This window comes from Pararge aegeria, chromosome 18 (genome assembly GCF_905163445.1).
Source record: "Pararge aegeria chromosome 18, ilParAegt1.1, whole genome shotgun sequence".
In the NCBI taxonomy this organism is placed as follows: Eukaryota; Metazoa; Arthropoda; class Insecta; order Lepidoptera; family Nymphalidae; genus Pararge; species Pararge aegeria.
Window position 1 is genome coordinate 12,890,154 of NC_053197.1, and position 18,710 is coordinate 12,908,863.

At 35.1% G+C, this 18,710-nt stretch overlaps 1 protein-coding gene across 1 annotated transcript; it reads right to left on the reverse strand.

Annotated features, from left to right (window-relative positions):
- Positions 1 to 2,600: 2,600 nt before the first annotated feature.
- LOC120631373 (nuclear RNA export factor 1) lies at positions 2,601 to 17,870 on the reverse strand. The gene is made up of 10 exons (XM_039900906.1): positions 17,605 to 17,870; positions 16,800 to 17,393; positions 15,628 to 15,818; positions 14,488 to 14,597; positions 11,794 to 11,830; positions 10,447 to 10,694; positions 9,578 to 9,746; positions 7,923 to 8,087; positions 6,538 to 6,713; positions 2,601 to 5,801 (listed from the first exon to the last, which is right to left on the reverse strand). Exons 1-10 carry the CDS (start codon positions 17,654 to 17,656, stop codon positions 5,702 to 5,704), a joined length of 1,842 nt encoding a protein of 613 aa, XP_039756840.1. The 5' UTR covers positions 17,657 to 17,870; the 3' UTR covers positions 2,601 to 5,701.
- Between the last annotated feature and the right edge of the window lie 840 nt (positions 17,871 to 18,710).

The following is an 18,710-nucleotide window of genomic DNA, read 5'->3' on the forward strand; positions in this document are numbered from 1 at the left end:
TTTATTTTATTTTATTTAACTCCGATGTTTGAGATCGCTTTTTTTTTAATGTTGATGTAAGCCACCGATGAAGAAGCGGTGATAGCTAGTGCTAAGGCCTTTGATTTCAGCTGCAGGGGGCCGAGCTTCAATCAACGCACGCACGTCTAACTTAGTAATTATATTATCACTTGCTTCAACGGTGAAGGAAAACATCGTGAGGAAACCTGCATGCCTGAGAGTTCTTCATAATGTTCAGTCCACAATTTCGCACTGGGCCAGCGTGGTGGGTTACGGTCTAAACCCTTCTCATTGTGGGAGGAGACCCACAATGAGAAGGGTTTAGATGCCTATAGTGGGCCGGTAATGGGTTGATTTGATGAAGCTGAACATAGGTTATACATATATACACTTGTCACTCATAATATTGAAAGGGAAGTATGCTTCATAAAATCAAGGAAAATTTATTAATTAAGTACTTAATAAATTAAATAAAAAACAACTAAGAGGCGCAATTACCTACTACGTGTAAAATTCCACAATTTATCGTGTCATATTACTCCGAATACAGTTATCATTAGTCAACATGACGCGAGCCTTGATTTTCGCGGAAGATTTTCCTAAGGCCTTCCAGACTCTACCTAAGTCTTATAGAAACTTAATTGTAAGTCGCAGAAATTGCATCACATTCCAAATATTTTGTTATTGTATCTCATGCAACTATTTAATTTGTCTTTTATTTAATCGGTCGGCATGTCGCATGTACCTACTTAGTAATATACATATATTTTACGATCAATTTTGATAAATTTTAAAAATTATATACTAAATGATAAAAATGTTATGTATTTTTTATATGTCGATGACATTAAAAATGAAAATATAACTTTTCTTTTTTGTAGCCCACCATCCCGCATTGGAGCAGCGTTGTGAGTCAGTACTCTAAATCCGTCTCTCCTATAAGACGGATAATATCTTTTCTACGATCAGAGGAATAGGTGTACTTAATATGATAAAAAAAAGAATTCAAATCTACTATGTTGTTTTATGACTTGTGATTTATCCATGTTGCTTTTGTATTAAGTTTATGAGTTTTTATGTGCTTTTTATTCCAACAGGATCGAAATTAGAAACAGGTTAAACTAATATTTTATAATAACCATTAAATAATTGGTCCTTTGAGTAGGCAATTTCTATAATATAACTGCAGACCAATAGTTTAAAATATACTACGACAATACACACATCGCCATCTAGTCCCAAAGTAAGCGTAGCTTGTGTTATGGGTACTAAGACAACTGATATTTTTTTATGAATAATAAACATTAACACTTACAATATATAGATAAACTCCCAGACACTGAACAACATTCATTTTCATCACACAAATATTGTCCAGTAGTGGGAATCGAACTAACAACTGTTATTAATTTGTTTAAAAATTTGCTTTGCCTGGGGCCATTAACATATATAACCTAGACTAAAGTTTCACAGCCCGATTAAAGTAAACAGAATGTGTCTATGAAGGCTTAACTTCTTTATTCGTAATACCTTGCCCGTCAGTCCGATCACATCAGCAATCCAAACAGACCATGTAACTACTTTATCACTCTCCAAACATACCTACTTTACGGTTATGACGTAGGTTCTTTGTGAAGGCGACACTTGACGAAGTTTGTAGTCCTAAGATGATTAGGTATAATAGGGATGTTGGTGTTAGAATGTTTATTATTCTTTCTTGCAAATAAGTGAAATTGTGAGGTAATATTGAATTATAAAAACTAAAACGAGTCTTACGGATATTGGATAGACAATATTAGACGTTCCTATACAAATCGCTTAACGGCACGTCTTTGTCGGTAACTAGACACGGCCGAAGCCTCCCACCAGATAAAACCTAATACTACTACTACTAGGTATTACTACTATACTATTGACAATGCCTCGGGGTTTATGGTGCTGTGTTATCATCAATGTACTTCTTAAGAGGATAGCTGTTAAACCGTAATTTTTAGGCGATTGTTGATTGAAATGAAACAAAAAAAAAATGAATAAATCCAATCTGCTTAGACTTAAGACAGCTAGAGACTATTTAAAATAGCATACATAGAGATGTTTGGTACCGCTCTATTTATGAGGTTTTTACAATTTACCTTTGGACATCACTGACACTGTTGCTTTACTACAAGATTTGCTCGCACGCGATCATGGTGTCGTTTTCGCATGTCCAACTATGCATCATCAAAGTAAAATAGACCTAATGTCACACGAATTAGAGTACGCAAATTTGTCACACAAATCCTGTACGTCGGATTTTTGTTTCACAAATTTTGCAGGCAAGTTTTTTATTTTATTATTATTGTTATTAAATAAGTAATATGTTAGTTGTATAAGAGCTATCTGCTCAGTTTCTTATCGGCTCTTCTGAATAGAATCTGCCTTCCAAACCGGTGGTAGAGTGGCTACAAACAGACTGACCTTTAAATAAAATTTTGTTTTTTTTTTAATTTTGTAAAGTCCTCCTATACGTGAAAGCTCTTCTTCCATGAAATTACCATCGCTTTCTTTTTTTTCTTCAAAGTACGGAATGAGGATTTGAAATAAAAACACTTATTATTTAAAAAATAAACCTTTATTCTCGTAAATCGTATTCATTCTAGACTAAGTTTTCCCTAAGCTCACCCCAAAACTGGCATGAAAGGGCATCCTCAACGCACAGCCAAGTAAATACCGCACCGTGACACCATGGGATCATGGGAGATAACACCATACGGCTAACCCACAAGGAGTGTCCAAGGGGTTCCGCCGTAAATATTCCAAGGGGTGAGTTAATCCACTCACTCACGCACCATAAGAATACACCATGTCGTTGCACATACCATGTGACAACGTTTGTCAACGGACACTATACAACTGGCCGCTTATGAGGAGTTTAGCCCGAAAAAAATCAACATGAGCCACCCCAAATTCCCACAATGAAATAAACACCCTAAAGTAGTAAATCTTTCATACCATAAACTAATCATTTCTGAAACGAAATTTTTAACCTAACCTACTGAGAAAAAGATACGATGTATTTTTGTCAAGTCAAATCTATGTTACACAATTCAATAATTTACGCAGAAGTAGTATAAAACGAATTTAGTAAAAATCACAATCAAGTACTTAAAAGTAAATCGCTGTTACAAAAAATCTATAACATAACTAATTTTTAATTTACTCAAACAAAATATTTACATTATTATTAAAACAAAATACGAAATAACATTTCTTATTTCTCTCATTGAATGCCAGCGCTGGATTGCTTGCTTTGATGTGAACAGCATTTTTATTCACTCCAATACTGGATTACAGTACTGTAGTGTACTGTATCCAGTGAGCAATCCAGTCCAGTAACAAACTATAAATTACTGGAACAATGTACTCCAGTCCAGTGCTGGAACAATGTGAACTGGCATGCTGACTGATCAAAGAACAAACTGTATCGCACAATATTGTATGTAATTTTTCTAATAATAGAAAACTTGTTGTAGAACTTAAGTAAAACCAACACAACTGGACAAATATAAACAAAGTATATAATTAATGGTGTGGTAGAGAAAATGATAAAACGTTCATTCTCTCATTACTTTTTTCTCCATCACAATCAATATCTTATCGCGTTGTTCTTACTTTAGTTCCATAGATATACAAAAGAAATATATATAAGGTGTAGTACCAACGTTTATCATTATTATTGAAGTAACAACATTACTATGTTTTTTTTTTTAAATTGATATCTACAAATAATTGTAGCCGCAACGCACGCCTTGTTTCCAAATTCAAAGTCACTAAAGAAATACGGGTGGTCTTTTATATACATAAACAGCACTTCGAAATGCGTTGCGTTGCGGCTTAACTATTAATATGTGATTTGTGGACGATTTTTCAATCAGACCAACTGGTAGCAAATAATTTAAATGCAATCCCATGCAACAACTGTCAAAACGTTCAATTAATTTCTCAGTTACAATACATTTGGAGATTGTATACCACTTATAACGCGTTTTCAACAATCACGTTGTCTTGAAATCTAGCCCGGATGTATGAAGAGTATTATTTGACTGAGAATTTAATTTCAAACCTGTCAGTTTTGTAAGCTAAATATGCCACATTTATTACTCCCAAAATTTATCTTACGATTGAAAAAACACCCAACATAAATAGTGGTGTCAATTAAATCCAGTGGCGTGCAGTGGGTTTCTTACCAGGGTATGCATACAGTAGGAAAATTGCATATCAGCAAAATCATCTTCCGTATGAGTTCAATTTTAGGGTAAGCAGTGCTTTTGTGCATGTATGAAGTGCACGCCATTGATTATATCATAGACGAATCTCTAAACAAACCAAATTGACAGGTCTTGAAGTGTCATCCTTTTTACCATGTTCTTTGTGGAAAAGGATAGCAGTCTTTTAAGATCTGCCAATTCAGTTTAGATAATTCTGTACAACAGAACAGTATAAATTGGTTTATAATTTGGAAAACAAACTAAATTGACAGCACTCAAAGCAAGTGGAAATATATTGAAGTGATGTCGACAAACATATACTTTATTTTCTAAACAAACCTATTCACCAGAATCCTGATTCTGTGCAGCTTTGATATCAGAACTTCGCTCTGAGGCATCTTGTGACGTAAATGTTGACACCTCTTCATTTTGAACTGTCAATTTTTGCATCTCAAAATGAGTTAAGTTTTTATAGAGATTTGAATTTTTTGGTAGTTATTACTATTTACTAAATTTTTTTTTTTAAAGTTTAGCTGCTTTTTTTATACGTTCTTTGAGGACACAAACAAACAAAATATATATAACAAATTGGTACCTACTTAATATACGTATTAAGTAGGTACCAATTACAGGATTAGGATTTTTGCATATGTATGTAAATGAAGAAGAAAATAAGTTCTACAAAATTCCGCATTTTGTTACGTTTTATTTGGAACTTTTTAGCTCAGATGCCATAAAAGTTCCACATCTTGAAATGTTAGTTACAGAACTTATTCGTTCGATAACGATGTTTCGGATGAACATAACGCTTACGGACTAATTTCTTAGCAATATTTACAAGTCAAGGAACGAAAAATATATGGGATAGCTTTTTTGAACACCGATTATGTCCAACACAAAACTTCAAACGAAATTCATACGACTCAATGGAAATATACTTTAAAACGCGAAGTTGTGATTTATTCTTGGTAATAGATAATTGGTTTTAACGTATATACGGCGTTTTAAATGTATATACCCAGCACTCAGCATCAACAACTTTTTGCGTGTGTAGGTCTTGTGTTAAACATTAACAATATTTTTAAGAAGGCAGTACAAAATGTTGAATAAGTAACATTTGAAAGAAAATAACTATTCCTAACCTATAAGTACATAATATTTGAGATATAAATGTATGAAAAAAAACATATCCATTATACATTTTCAATTCGATTTTTAACACAAACAAAAAGTATTTTTTTTGTTTTTTTTTTCGCAGCCATTAATTTTTTTGGCCGTATTTTTTTCTTTTTTTTCAACGAGCGTTCATTTCTTCTTCGTCGTCCATTCTTCATAAAGTCAGACGTAACAAAGAACTAACTGTTTATATACAATATAAGAGTCCCACTTTTTTCCTTTTCAGGCAGGGAACCCTAAAAAGGCATGGCCACCGGAGGAAACAATTAGTGTCCGGTTCATTTCACGAACGCCTCCGCTGGTATCTTGCCTTCAGATTGCAGTTGGTTGAAGATGAACAAAGCACGTTGGTAGTCCCAACCGGTTTCTTGTAAGCAGCTGTTATGGAAAATTACTAATTAATATAAGAAAAGTAATCCATACTAACATTATAAATGCGAAAGTGTGTTTGTTTGTATGTCCTTACTTTACGCACTAAGCAACTAATAGACTTGTTTTTCGGTATACAGTTAGTTAAAAAGACTGAGAGTAACAAAGGCTACTTTTTACAAAGGCAGACTTTGACTTTGACTGAAGTTAGATACACTCTAACTTCAAGGTGTCGGTTTTTTGTGACGGTGTGCGCGCGCATCGTTAAAATTTACTCTGATCATTTTTCCCTAACGCGGCAAAAGAAGTATAACTTCAAAACCCGTAGTAAATCTGGACGAAGAACACGGAAGACAGCTAGTAAAGAATATCTCCCAAATTTGTTTTCAGTATTAATTTCTCTATTAATTATTAGAGAAATTAATACTGAAATTTTTATTTTCAAAAACTGATTAAATTAAGGACCTATTCTAGTATTTCTTTCTGCTACATAAAACGAGATTAGAGCGCAATTTATGGAAGTTTAACCGCCTCCGCACAGCACCTCTTACATTCGATATCGAATGCTCTTAATAATAATTTAGCAATGAATAGTATGAATAGTGGCAGATTAACAGAGTCACTAAAAAAAAGTCACCGTGTATATTTCTATTTAAAATTCAACGCCACTTCAAAGTTACATCATCCATTTGAACGCAACCTGTCAGAAACGCTTTCTTTCAAGGGCCAAGCAATGACTACTTACTTGATGCTCCAGTGCTCGTTCATACCCGTCTGTTGCCCGAGCATGTTCAACATCATGCGTTGGTTATCATCGTGTAGCGCTGGCTGGGGCGTCGGGACCACTGGCGCTTGGACTACTTGCGCAGGCTGAGGTACTATTGGCTGGTCGGGAGTGCCTGAAGAAAATGCTTTGCTTTCCTGCAAAGAAAAACAAAGTTGGTTAACACGTTCGTGATCGATTTCAACGCATTCAGGGTTCTTGAATTCTGAACCAGTACATCAGAGGGTCAACCAAAAATAAAGGATGTAAGAGCTCGAAGAATCAACAGATCGTAGGCCTAAAACGCGTTATGTGAAGCCGAAATTTAAAGGCGACCATTCGAAGGGCTCCGAATAGTTCCGTCCGCAAAAAAAAATCATTTAATTCAAGTAAACATAATAGAAGCGCTTTTGAAAAATCAACTTGTCCGTTTGTAGAAAGTCTACCACCGATACGGCAGGCATTTTCTGGATAATAAATAATGGCTTACTGAGTTCATCCAAAGTCCAACATCAACATTTGCAAGGATAATAAATAATGGCTTAATGCATATGCATCCAAAGTCAATCACCCAAAATGTTGCTCAACAAGCCCAATCGATTGATATACGCTTTTTTATCTTACTACCAGTTAACCTTTGACTGCAAACTTATGTGGCGGTAAGGTATAAGAGCAAGCAACATGTTATGGTCAATTGCAACACCCGGCATCTTAACAGAACGTTCAAACAGCATGTTTATATCTGGCATATATGGTAACTAGCCTATACCCATCCTCCTCTCAGTAAATCTTCATACCTTTGAGAACGTTGTGGAGAACTCCTTCCTAAACTGTTTCATATTGCACCGAGCAAGACATATTACGCTACTAATACGTTTCTAAGAAGATACAACCAATTTTTTTATCTCTCTCTTCATAATTCAAACTTGCTATATATAACTTGCCGACTAGCTCAGGTTGCCACCGCTTTTCGGTATAATGTATGTTTTTGTCTAGTAGGTAATTAAGTTTATAATCTTTTGTTTAGTTAGTTATAATCTTATACGTTTGGGGTTTTATAATAATGTTATTTGTACCAAACTAACAAAGGAAACAAGTAGGTATAAATATTGTGTACTGTATGTTTCAACAAAATGTTTTCAGGCACGCAGGTGTCCTCTCGATGTTGTCTTTGACCGTTAAAGCAAGTGATATTTAAATTAATTAAATTAAAAACGCACATAACAAGTTAGAGGTGCGTTCCGAAGATCGAACACTGTCACCCCGAAAGGAAAGCGAAAGCTCTAATCACTATATAGGCTATCACTACTTAGGAAGCTGCCAAGAGGTTAGTACTTCCATAATGGAGCCAAAAATTTTGCTCTCACCTGTTCTCTGGTTGTGTTGGTAACGAACAGCATGTCGTTGGTGATTGAAAAGCCACCATTGCTGTTGGGCACGATGACAAACGTGCGATGGAATGCTCTAGTCGGGTTGCCAGTCACGTTGGTCTCCCGAAACACTCCATTCATCGTTAGTACAATCATACCGGGCTGTGAACGAAAATAATGGGATTTTTAAATAAATTACTGTATAGTCATCATTATCATAATGACAATGTACTACCACGGGCACGAGTCTCGTCTCATAATGTGAGATGTTTAGGATGTAGTGTTTACGACCACACTGGCCAAATACGGGTTGATAGACTTATGAAGCTGTTGAGAACATTATCGAGAACTCATTGAGAAATCTCAGGCATGCAGATTTCCTCAAGATTTTTAAATTAGTTTGTCAATGCGTAAGTCTATAAATAAAGATATATATGTTTATTTATTGTAAGTACACATATATTAGTTACACATTTAACCCACTTACAGCCAAAGTTATACAAATTAATTTATATACATGTAAAACTATTACTTAAAGAAAAAGAAAAATTGACCATTGTTTGGGTGAATATTTAACTTCTAACTAGATCTGTGTCTAGGATATCATATTAAATCTACCTTATAAGTACTTATTATCCGTATTTTTTTATATTATTTTATGGTTTGTTTGTTTTATGTTTATTTGTAATCAGAACTACAGAACCAATTTTAACCAGTCTTTCACCATCCAAAACATGTTTTATTCAGAAGTAATACATATGCTGTAATTTTAGGAATAATTAGATTTTAGCCTGAAGTTATAGTAGGAATTTATATACCAAGCCAAGAAAACGCGCTGTATAAATAATTCGTCACACATATGTACCCACTACAAAAATATTGGTCAAAGGTCTAAAAATCAGAAGATCTAAAAATTAAGTCGGTGTTATCAAAATAATTCAAAGAAGCCACAATATGTAATTTTTTTATAAAAGGAAATTTAGGCATAAAATATGAATCCTTACAAAAACAGGCAATTTATGATCGAAATCGAGCATAAACTGCATAGTCCATGAAATGTTAAGAAGTTTGTCTCTGATATGATGATGATGACCTGACTTAAGCAAGTTGTTATTTACTCGTGTAGGTCTGAATTTGTAACTATCATAAATTGGTTTTAGGAAAAGGAAACGAAGGAAATTATCCTTAGCATAAACTAACTAACAGATCGGCTGATCAAGTCCGCTATGGAAAAGTTTCAGAAAATCCGGCTACTTAGAGCGCTTGTGTTCCACATATTCCTCGCTGCATGCTTCGGAAACGTGAACCCTACGGGAGAGTGGGAAGAAGATAGACGTTCTTGAGATGTGGTGCTGGAGAAGACTGTTAAGAGCACCCCGGAATGCATTCCGGACCAACAAATCCATTTTTGAAGTACTCGGCATCACGCAACGCCCATCCTCCATAGTACAGGCTCGTATTTTTACTTTCTTTGGTCAAGTATCGAGAAGAGACAATGACTCCATGGAACGTCTGGTTGTCCAAGGAAGAATCGAGGGCAACAGATCACGCGGAAGATCGCCCGTGAGATGGGCCGACCGTATAAAGACAACCACGACCGCTCTGAGAAGAGCGAACCAACTGAGAAGAAGAAGAAGGAAATAATAACTTACTGTAAACACCGGTAAGTCAACAGCAAATCCCAGCAGGTCATGTTTGGTCTTCGGCAAATCTGACAAGAAAGAGACAACCTGCAGTTTGCCGATCTTCAAGTATCGTCGTCTGGATTCCCTTTCTGTTATCCTCATTATGTTGCGACTTTTGGATATGTACGCGTTAAGTCTGAAACAAAAAGTTAAACCTTTAATTTTGCTATAAGCAGGCTTTAGTTTGTGGAAGTTCATGATATAAAAGGAACATTCTAGCTTCATTTGCTTATTATCATCATCATATCAACACATTACCGGCCCACTACAGGGCACGGGTCTCCTCCCACAATGAGAAGGGGTTAAGGCCGTAGTCCATCACACTGGCCAGTGCGGATATGTGGACTCCACACACGTTTGAGATCATTATGGAATATGGAGAACTCGCAGGAATGCAAGTTTCGTCACGATGTTTTCCTTCACAGGTGAAGCCAGTGATATTTTTATTGCTTCAAACGCACATAACTTAATAAGGGGTGCGTGCTTCGAACTCTAACTTCTTGAATCTTCACACTGGTGTAGGTATAGAGATTGAAAAACTCATTTTGGGGATGAGGTGTGGTCACAACATAGATCTTCCAAAATAGGGCCTCATTTTATGAGATCTTACATTTTGATACATGTTAAATTATAAATGGTCCGTCTGTTCATTAGAATTCTACTGGCACTGCACCGATCTTCAAATTTAGCACATAAGCTGGCATCCGAAAGATGGTGTCAGAGTATTTTTTTATTCACGAAAAGCAAGTAGGTAGCGTTCCCGCGAGGTTAAAAGATAAAAGGCGGACAAACTTCGACGAAAGGCAGACGAATCAGTTAGTATAATATAAACTTACTTGTTTTCAGGAGCATTCCGCATATCGCCGGTAAGGTAAGTCGACGCCATTGAAAGCATGGCAGTTTCATCGTAAGCCTCAAGCAATGGCTGCCGAGAGTCCGAGTCATATATCGCAAAGTATTGTGTGAGGAAATCCCGGACTAATGTCTGACCGCCCTGGTCTATAAGGAACCACTGCTTATTGGGTGGCAAGCTGACTTCATCTGACACGTCGAAGCCGATCGCTGGAGGAAGATCCACGCCGTCCTAAATTATTACCCAGTTACGTTAGTCACTGTCATAAATTGTGGGCCGATTTAGTTAATCACTGTCATAAATTGTGGATCGATTTAGTTAATCACTGTCATAAATTGTGGGCTGATTTTGAACACTGTCATAAGTTTTGATCCAATTTTGTTAAATGTTGTCAAAATTATGTCTACAACTAAATTTTGATACGCTTTAAAATCCCCGACACAAAAAAAGTAGTGTTAAAAGTTTGTCTGATGTCTGTATCTGTCATTACGTCTGAATAGATTCTCAGATAATATGATTTAGGTTTAGAGGATACGAAGGGGATGTTTAGTCTTAGTTTTTAATTGGTACTTAATGACATGTTTGTATCTAAATGATCGAATTTAGTTAAATTGTGAGTACTTAGTAACGATATATAGTAATGATGTTTGAAAAAAAATATTGTTAAGTTAGTGATTGATATAGTAAATTAAAATTTTATGGAATTTTAAATTATACATTTCTTTCATTTTTAAACATACTTTTAGAAATGATCTTTAAAATGAATGTTGTTTAAAATCTAGATTATGTCATTAATTGGAACCAAAGAAAGGTTGACATTCCGCAGGGTTCACGACAGACAGGCGACGACTGTCTGTCGTACAAAATATGCCTTATCCCAAACACCTTTAAGACAGACTTCAAGTTTGAAATACATATGTTGTGGCGACCCCACATAACGTAGGATAATGGGCAAGATTGTTTAGATTACTTGAAACAGTTAATTTGAGAGTAGTTCGAGTACTATATTTTATTAATATTAAGATTATTTTATAGGAGTTTGTAATATTATAATATAAAATACTCACTTCAAATTCATGTCATTAATTCAAGTTAGACTTCTAACCTTTTCAAGAGATTAGTGTAAATTTGTCAAATGGTGTGTTCATGAGTACTGTCGTGTAAATGTGTAAATTAGGTACTCTCTAAGAACATTTTAACACAGAGTAGGTACTTTGCGACATGTTTAAAAGTTCCAAGAGTTTAATTAATAATTTGCACATCATTAAACATTGAAAAGTAAATATATCAAATTAAAATATTTTTTTAGCATTATATTTTTGTAACTCACCAGTCTCACTAGTTTAGGAAACTTCTTCCGGACGTCACTGGATAAACATGGCAAGATATAATTCTGAAACTCACACACATTAGTAACATTTACAGCAGAGCGATTCTGTATCCCAGTTGACATCATATTTATATAACCACTTTGGAAAGTTGCAAAATTGTATCTGCCAACCAAGCTGAAATGCACACAGTAGGAAAATTAAGTGTCAGAAATCGAAATATTGATTTAACAATTTATTTGGTTGAACCTTTCCACAGTGGCTAGCTAAATTTGGTACTGAGTTATAGAATCGGCCTGCAGTAAAGTTTGCAAAGTAATTTAAACCGAAATGCTTATTTTGATGAACTAGTTACTTTGCTAACTTTACAGTATCTCTAAGATGATTTTTGACAAATAATAAATAACAGATCTACGTAGGTGACATATTGAGCCAATTGCAATTACGAAAACTGCAGTTGCCACAAATCTTTCAACAATAAGGTTTTTTCACACAAGCAGGATTTCCGTATACTTTTTTACCAGACAAGCTTTTATATGACACATACAGTGAGATATAGACTATACAGTGATATGGTCACATGATACCGTTAACGACATGGCCTATTGCTATAATAGTGATTATACTACTTGTAAATGAAAACCGAAATAGTGCTTTAGATGCTTCATATGTACATTATTTACTGTCTCTGATACTTATCTGTGAAACCGAAACGCTAAAAGTTTCACTCGAAAAAAAAAACTTGTATCATCACCTGCAAAAGTAAAATCAAGTGTCTCCTGTCATTTTTTAAGGGACCCGTCGCGTAGCGTAGGTACTATGCACGCGTAGATCTTTTATCTTCAATAGGGTTGTCGTAAGTAAACACTTGAAAATATTTTGAATTAATTCCTTTTGATTTAATATTTTTACAGGAAAATTCCTCGTGATGTTTACTTATGCACCCTTCAACAGTATTTCGTAATTCCGTTATACGTTGCATACATATATATATATATATATATATAAAATATTTAACCACTCCCACAGTCACAGGTATGGCAAATTCGTGAATAAATAAATATCAACCCAGGAATCGAGCCCCAGGCCTCGGACTTAAACGACCTCGGACGAAAAGCAGTGTAAATAAAACACACACATTGCCATCTAGCCCCAAAGTAAGCGTAGCTTGTGTTATGTGTAATAAGATGACTGATGAATATTGTTATGAATAACATACATAAATAATAAGCAATATACATATAAACACCCAGTCACTGAAAAACATTGATGCTCATCACACAAACATTTTCCAGTTGTGGGAATCGAACCCACGGCTTTGGACTTAGAAAGCAGGCCGTCAAACAATCGTGTTTAAAACTCATGCTGTTTTAATGCTCGGACAATCGAGCTCGAGCAATCAGCTGTGTGATAGGTAGGCTATTTGATAGAAACCATACATATGAGAAAAATGCTTTGCAATTCATTGACATTACTGACTCAGCTAGCTTAAGACTAACTATGGATGTTTGGTTACCGGGACAAACATTGTATACCTTTCACCATTAATTTGGCAGTATACTACTTCACTAGGTTATGTAAGAGTTGAGATATATATGGAATTGGCATTTGTCAAATCTGGTAAGATATCATCAGCGATTGGAATAAGTAGGGCAATACCAGGTCAATAACTGCAAACATATTGTTAAAGGGCTTATGTAGTTCTACATGTAATGCACACAATGTTTCTTTGAAACGTTTTCCCTTGCAAATAAACGTATTGAAAGAGAAAACTATGTTTAGAAAACAAAATGCATTTACCACATAGCTTATGTATTTGCAATGTATTAAGCTAGTTTAAAATAAAGGCAAATCTATTTGATTTTAAATATTCCATTATATTTTATTCCTTAAAAGTTTTAAAACTTACAAATCCAACTCTTTTAGATTTAATAAATCCTTATAAGTATGCCATAAAATTCTACAAAGTAGCACTACTTTTAACAATTACTGGTAATCAACATTATATGACAATATCTAAATGTTTCATATATAATCTGAGTTCAGTACATAAGGTACAAGCTTGGGCCCAGTGGCGTGCACAGGAATTTGTATTGGGGTAAGCACAAAGCAGTAAAATGGCATAAAAGGTCAAAATCACATCACATCACATCTGTTGCCGTTCATATGAAAACGTTAAGGTAGGCAGCGCTTTTAGGAATGTATGAAGTGCACGCCACTTTATATTAAACACAAGTACACAACTCTGTATCTGTATGACAGCTACATGGTAGGGATGGTGTTGTATAGCTACAATGCACTGGTATACTGATGTAATATAATGCACAACAAGAAAGCTATTAATGTGTGAAAGTTATTGTACTGTCAACCATAAATAGGTATCTTAGGTGACAAAACCTTTCCTATTTCTCATCCTGAAATGTTATGAAGGATAAAATCCCATGTTTATGTATTTTTTGAATATTGTATTTAATGTCTTAGTATTTGTCCTCAAATAAAACTACATAAGTAAACTTATGGTGTTATCAACGTAACTTCCATCCGTAAAGATCCTTTAAAACCTTATAATGGTGTCAACCATACAATGATGTTTCAGATGGTAACACCAACAGATATTTCACAATGTGTGGCACAAAAATCACCAGTTTCAGCAATTCTCCCTCAGCCATGGAAAATTAACAAGCAAATAACATTACCTCACGTAAATGTCATGGTCACTGAACCTTTTCACCATGGGGTTTCCTTTCAGGTACAGCTCCACAAGTGGGAGAGGCTTTAACGGATCCATTGATCCTAGGAATGGTATCTGAAAATGACAATGACTTTAATGACATACATGTGTGATGCATGAGTTACATCTATATTCTTAAAATGACCGGCCTAAACCCTTCTTTTAGGTGGAAGGAAACCTGTGCCCTGTAGTGAGCCAGTAATTAGTTTATATGATGAATTATATAATAAAAGTGTAACAAATTCTGTACATTGAAGATATTCTATAATAGATACTGCAGACTGTCTGTCTAGCACATTTATGAGGAGTTGAGTGCTAGGACTAATTAAACAATGTTAGAAATTTTCATAGTTAACTTTAGCGTTAAAATAAATGAGAATTTGATTCTTCCTTTAACAATTACTATTCTTTGTTAGTGATAGGAGCTGCTGCTATATTTTACATTTCCAGTAAGATTGAAAAAACTGTATGTTTGGTATCTGATTTACTGTGGTATAGACTATAGACTATGACGCCGCGTCTCGTAATTTACGCGGGCAAGGCCGCAGGACATATCTAGTGCATCATATGTTTGCCACTTTACCCTATAAGGCAGGTTGAAAATGAAACCCAAATGATCAAGTGGGAGGTAGTAGGGGTAACAATTAAAGTTTGAACAAACTGAAATGGTTAGTGTGCTTTTACCATGGTCTGTATGGAATTAACCATTAGTATATGCATAGGCAGATAAATATTGTATCTCCTCATTATAACTACTGACAATGGATAAAATTTACTTCCAAACCGGAAGGAAGAGTTTACTCTGAGTTTTTATTTCCTCCTGTTCGACCATGCTTGAAGAGTGAATAAAACAGTGGGAGATGACAAACAGTTTGTCCTTTCTTCATGAAGAGAATGTCTTCTGCTCATTTTAGCCATGCGGGTTGATGGTATTAAAGTGCTAACTTGTCTTAGAATTATAAAAACAAAATAGTTCTTCCTCGGACTCTTTCATAAGAGCCCTATTAACCACTGCAGATGTTCCTTGACCTAGTTTTGACTATGAATATGCCTTGTTTCATAGTTGACGTATATATCTAAATTGCAAAATAAAAAGACAACTTACCCTATTGTCACCTAAGTATAAGATTTTTAGGTTTTTTAGCTTAGGGCACATAATCTTCAAATGTTCAATGCCATGGAGCTTGTTGTCATTCAGATTCAAAGCTTCTAGATCAGGAATGTTTTCTGCTATTATATCTATTGCAGCCAGCATTATCATAGGACGGAATAATGCACAGAAAATGTCACATAAATCTGTAACAATTATTAAAACAATATTAGTTCTTATGTTTCAATGAACATCAGAAATTTGTAAATAATGAAAATAATAATAAAAAGTTTCATGTATTAATGTTGTATGTCTCGGTATGATTTTGGTTTGGTTGCAAGATTATTACTATGATCTGATATATTGACTGCAGGATGGGGCAGTGGGCAGCAACCCTGCTTTCTAAGTCCAAGGCTGTGGGTTTGATCCACACAATTGGAAAATGTTTGTCTGATGACCGTGAATGTTTTTCAGTGTCTGGCTGTTTATCTGTATATTATAAGTATTTATGTGTATTATATTCATAAAAATATTCATCAGCTATCTTATTATCCACAACACAAGCTATGCTTACTTTGGGGCTAGATGGCGATGTGTGTTTTGTCGTAGTATATGTATTTATTTATTACAGTGTCATGTAGTTGCTAAAAACTATACCAATGTAGCTGAAACCCCCGCTGAACTGGCTACAACAGGCTAGTTACTGCCTTACCCACCTGGTGTGCCCCACCAATAGATTGAGCTTCCCTGTATGATGTTGCATAGAAACAGATAAGTCGGGCTTCAATACGATTGCCATACCCCTAACAGGTAAGCCTGTCACCATCTTGGGGTCCATTATTACTTAACCGTAGATGGAGGAAATAGGCAAACAATTCAACATAAGAGGCCCTGCTAGTAGACTTGCATTAATACTACTCTGGAAGAATGTTTCTGCAGCATGAACATGTCTTGCTAAATATCACTTGCTTTAACAGTAAAGGTAAACATTCCTAAAATTTCTCCATAATGTCTCCAGAGGCAATGTCTACCAATCAGAACGGCACTTGGCAAGGGTGGTGTAACTGCAAGTACCCTTCTATTTGCATTTTGGATTTGAGCCCTGTTCCATAGTGGGCAAGTGATGGGTAAATTACGGTGTTTACTTGTTTCGCATTTGCTATGCAAGTTATTTAAACAATATTTACCTGGGTCAGCATGGAACTTTGTTAAATCCAATGCTTTCGTAGCAGCATTATATCTCTTAGCCATAGCAAGCTTCATTTTCTCCTTCATACTATCATCAATTACCACATTGGGCACAGAGTTGCGAACAATCACGACCAGTTTGAAACCATCAGACATAACAATCTTTCTGTCAGCGTAGAATAGTTTCTCTGCTATTTTCACATCATCAACATAAAATACAGCTGCATTGCCATTAATTTTGTAATAGTGTGGTATGAACACATCTGGTGACAAATAACTCAAAAGTACTCTTAAAATAACATCTTTCTCATGCTTGGCTCCATATGGTATGATAACTTGATACCAAGGTAGTAAACCAGCTATGAACTTCTTTCTTGCAGCTGGTCTTGGTGCAGGAGACCCAAGTCTGCCTCCTCTAGTTCTGAAGCCTTTTCTGTTAGGCCCTTGACCCCCAGATGCCCCCATATCGATGTCCCCATCCAACAATAGCTGCGATGCGTCATTCCAAGATCTAAATTTGTTCTTTCCTTTATTTGTATTAGTTTTAAAGCTGACTCGTCTGGTATTATTGGAGTGTGAGCGATCATCATGTTCTGTAAATCGAAAAAGGTATTATACAAATGCAATCAGAAACTTACTACAAGACATTCGTAAGTATATAAAAAACAAAAAAGTATATAATAAGGCCACGTTGAGTGTGGTACTAACTTAAGTTATCGGAATTTTCCAGTAGCGTTTATGATTAAAGCGTATAAATTTCTTATTATACATATTCCTAACATAACATATATTAAATATGCTCACCAAAATGATCATTTGGCTTCCAATTCCTTAGCCTTCCTCCACGCTTGGGCATGTTGTTTACAAAAATGTTGCACAAGTTAACCACTAATAAGGTTAATTTTTATAAGCCTTGACAGTTATAAAACAGTGTTTATGTACTTGGATAAATTAATATCTTGATGAAATAGTTAACAATCAAAAAGTGGGTAATATTATTTTTTTATTCTACTAGCAAAATGTTATCGCCAAATAGGTACTAATTTTCTCCGTAATGGCGCGACGAGGTTGACGATTGACGTCACAATTTGTAAGAATACCGTCAATGGTGTTGCCAGAATCAATCATGAAAAACAACTAGTCAAGAAGAGCTGTTGATCCTTCAACGAAGTCAAGGTTTGAAAAACAAATTGTATATTTAAATGGTGGTTATTCATCAGAGGTCGTGGGTCTGACACCGGTTGTTGACCACTTGTAGCATTGAGGGTAAATATACAGCATTATATATTAAATGTATAAAACAAAACTGTAAAAATGCAGGGTTTGTAAATATGGGCATAAGCATTTATGTTGTAACTACACGCTTTTTACACTTTAGGATGGATGATTTATATTTCTCAAAAATAAAAATATTTTTTACTTAACAATTTATTGTATTCACTTCACTCCCACTTTACACTGAAGATTTATTTGTAATTAGCCTCACAGTTCATAGCATACCGTTTGAAATGTGAAATTATTCGTTGGCTGGCTTTGCAACGGCGGAACAACTGACATACTATGACGACATTAAATCATTTTTTTCCCTTTCGAAACCGTTAACTACCAACCAGTTAAGCCTCCAAATTCTACAAGAAATTGCTACAAGGGTTTGACTTATATTAATACCCTGATACGATAATATCGTAACCATGATTATTAGCTTTTTTCTAGAGCTGACTGAAGTATGATGAAAACACACTGGCTGCTGTCGTTATTTTGCTCTGCTATTTCCCACTTATTCTTTTATGAGTACCGAAGGAACTTTTTTATTAATCCCAGAGATGCTTGTACGTCGCATTTAATGTGATGCTTCAAATGGCGAATTTTAGAGATAATCTGTTGAATTTAAGTTTTTATTATTTAGGCAC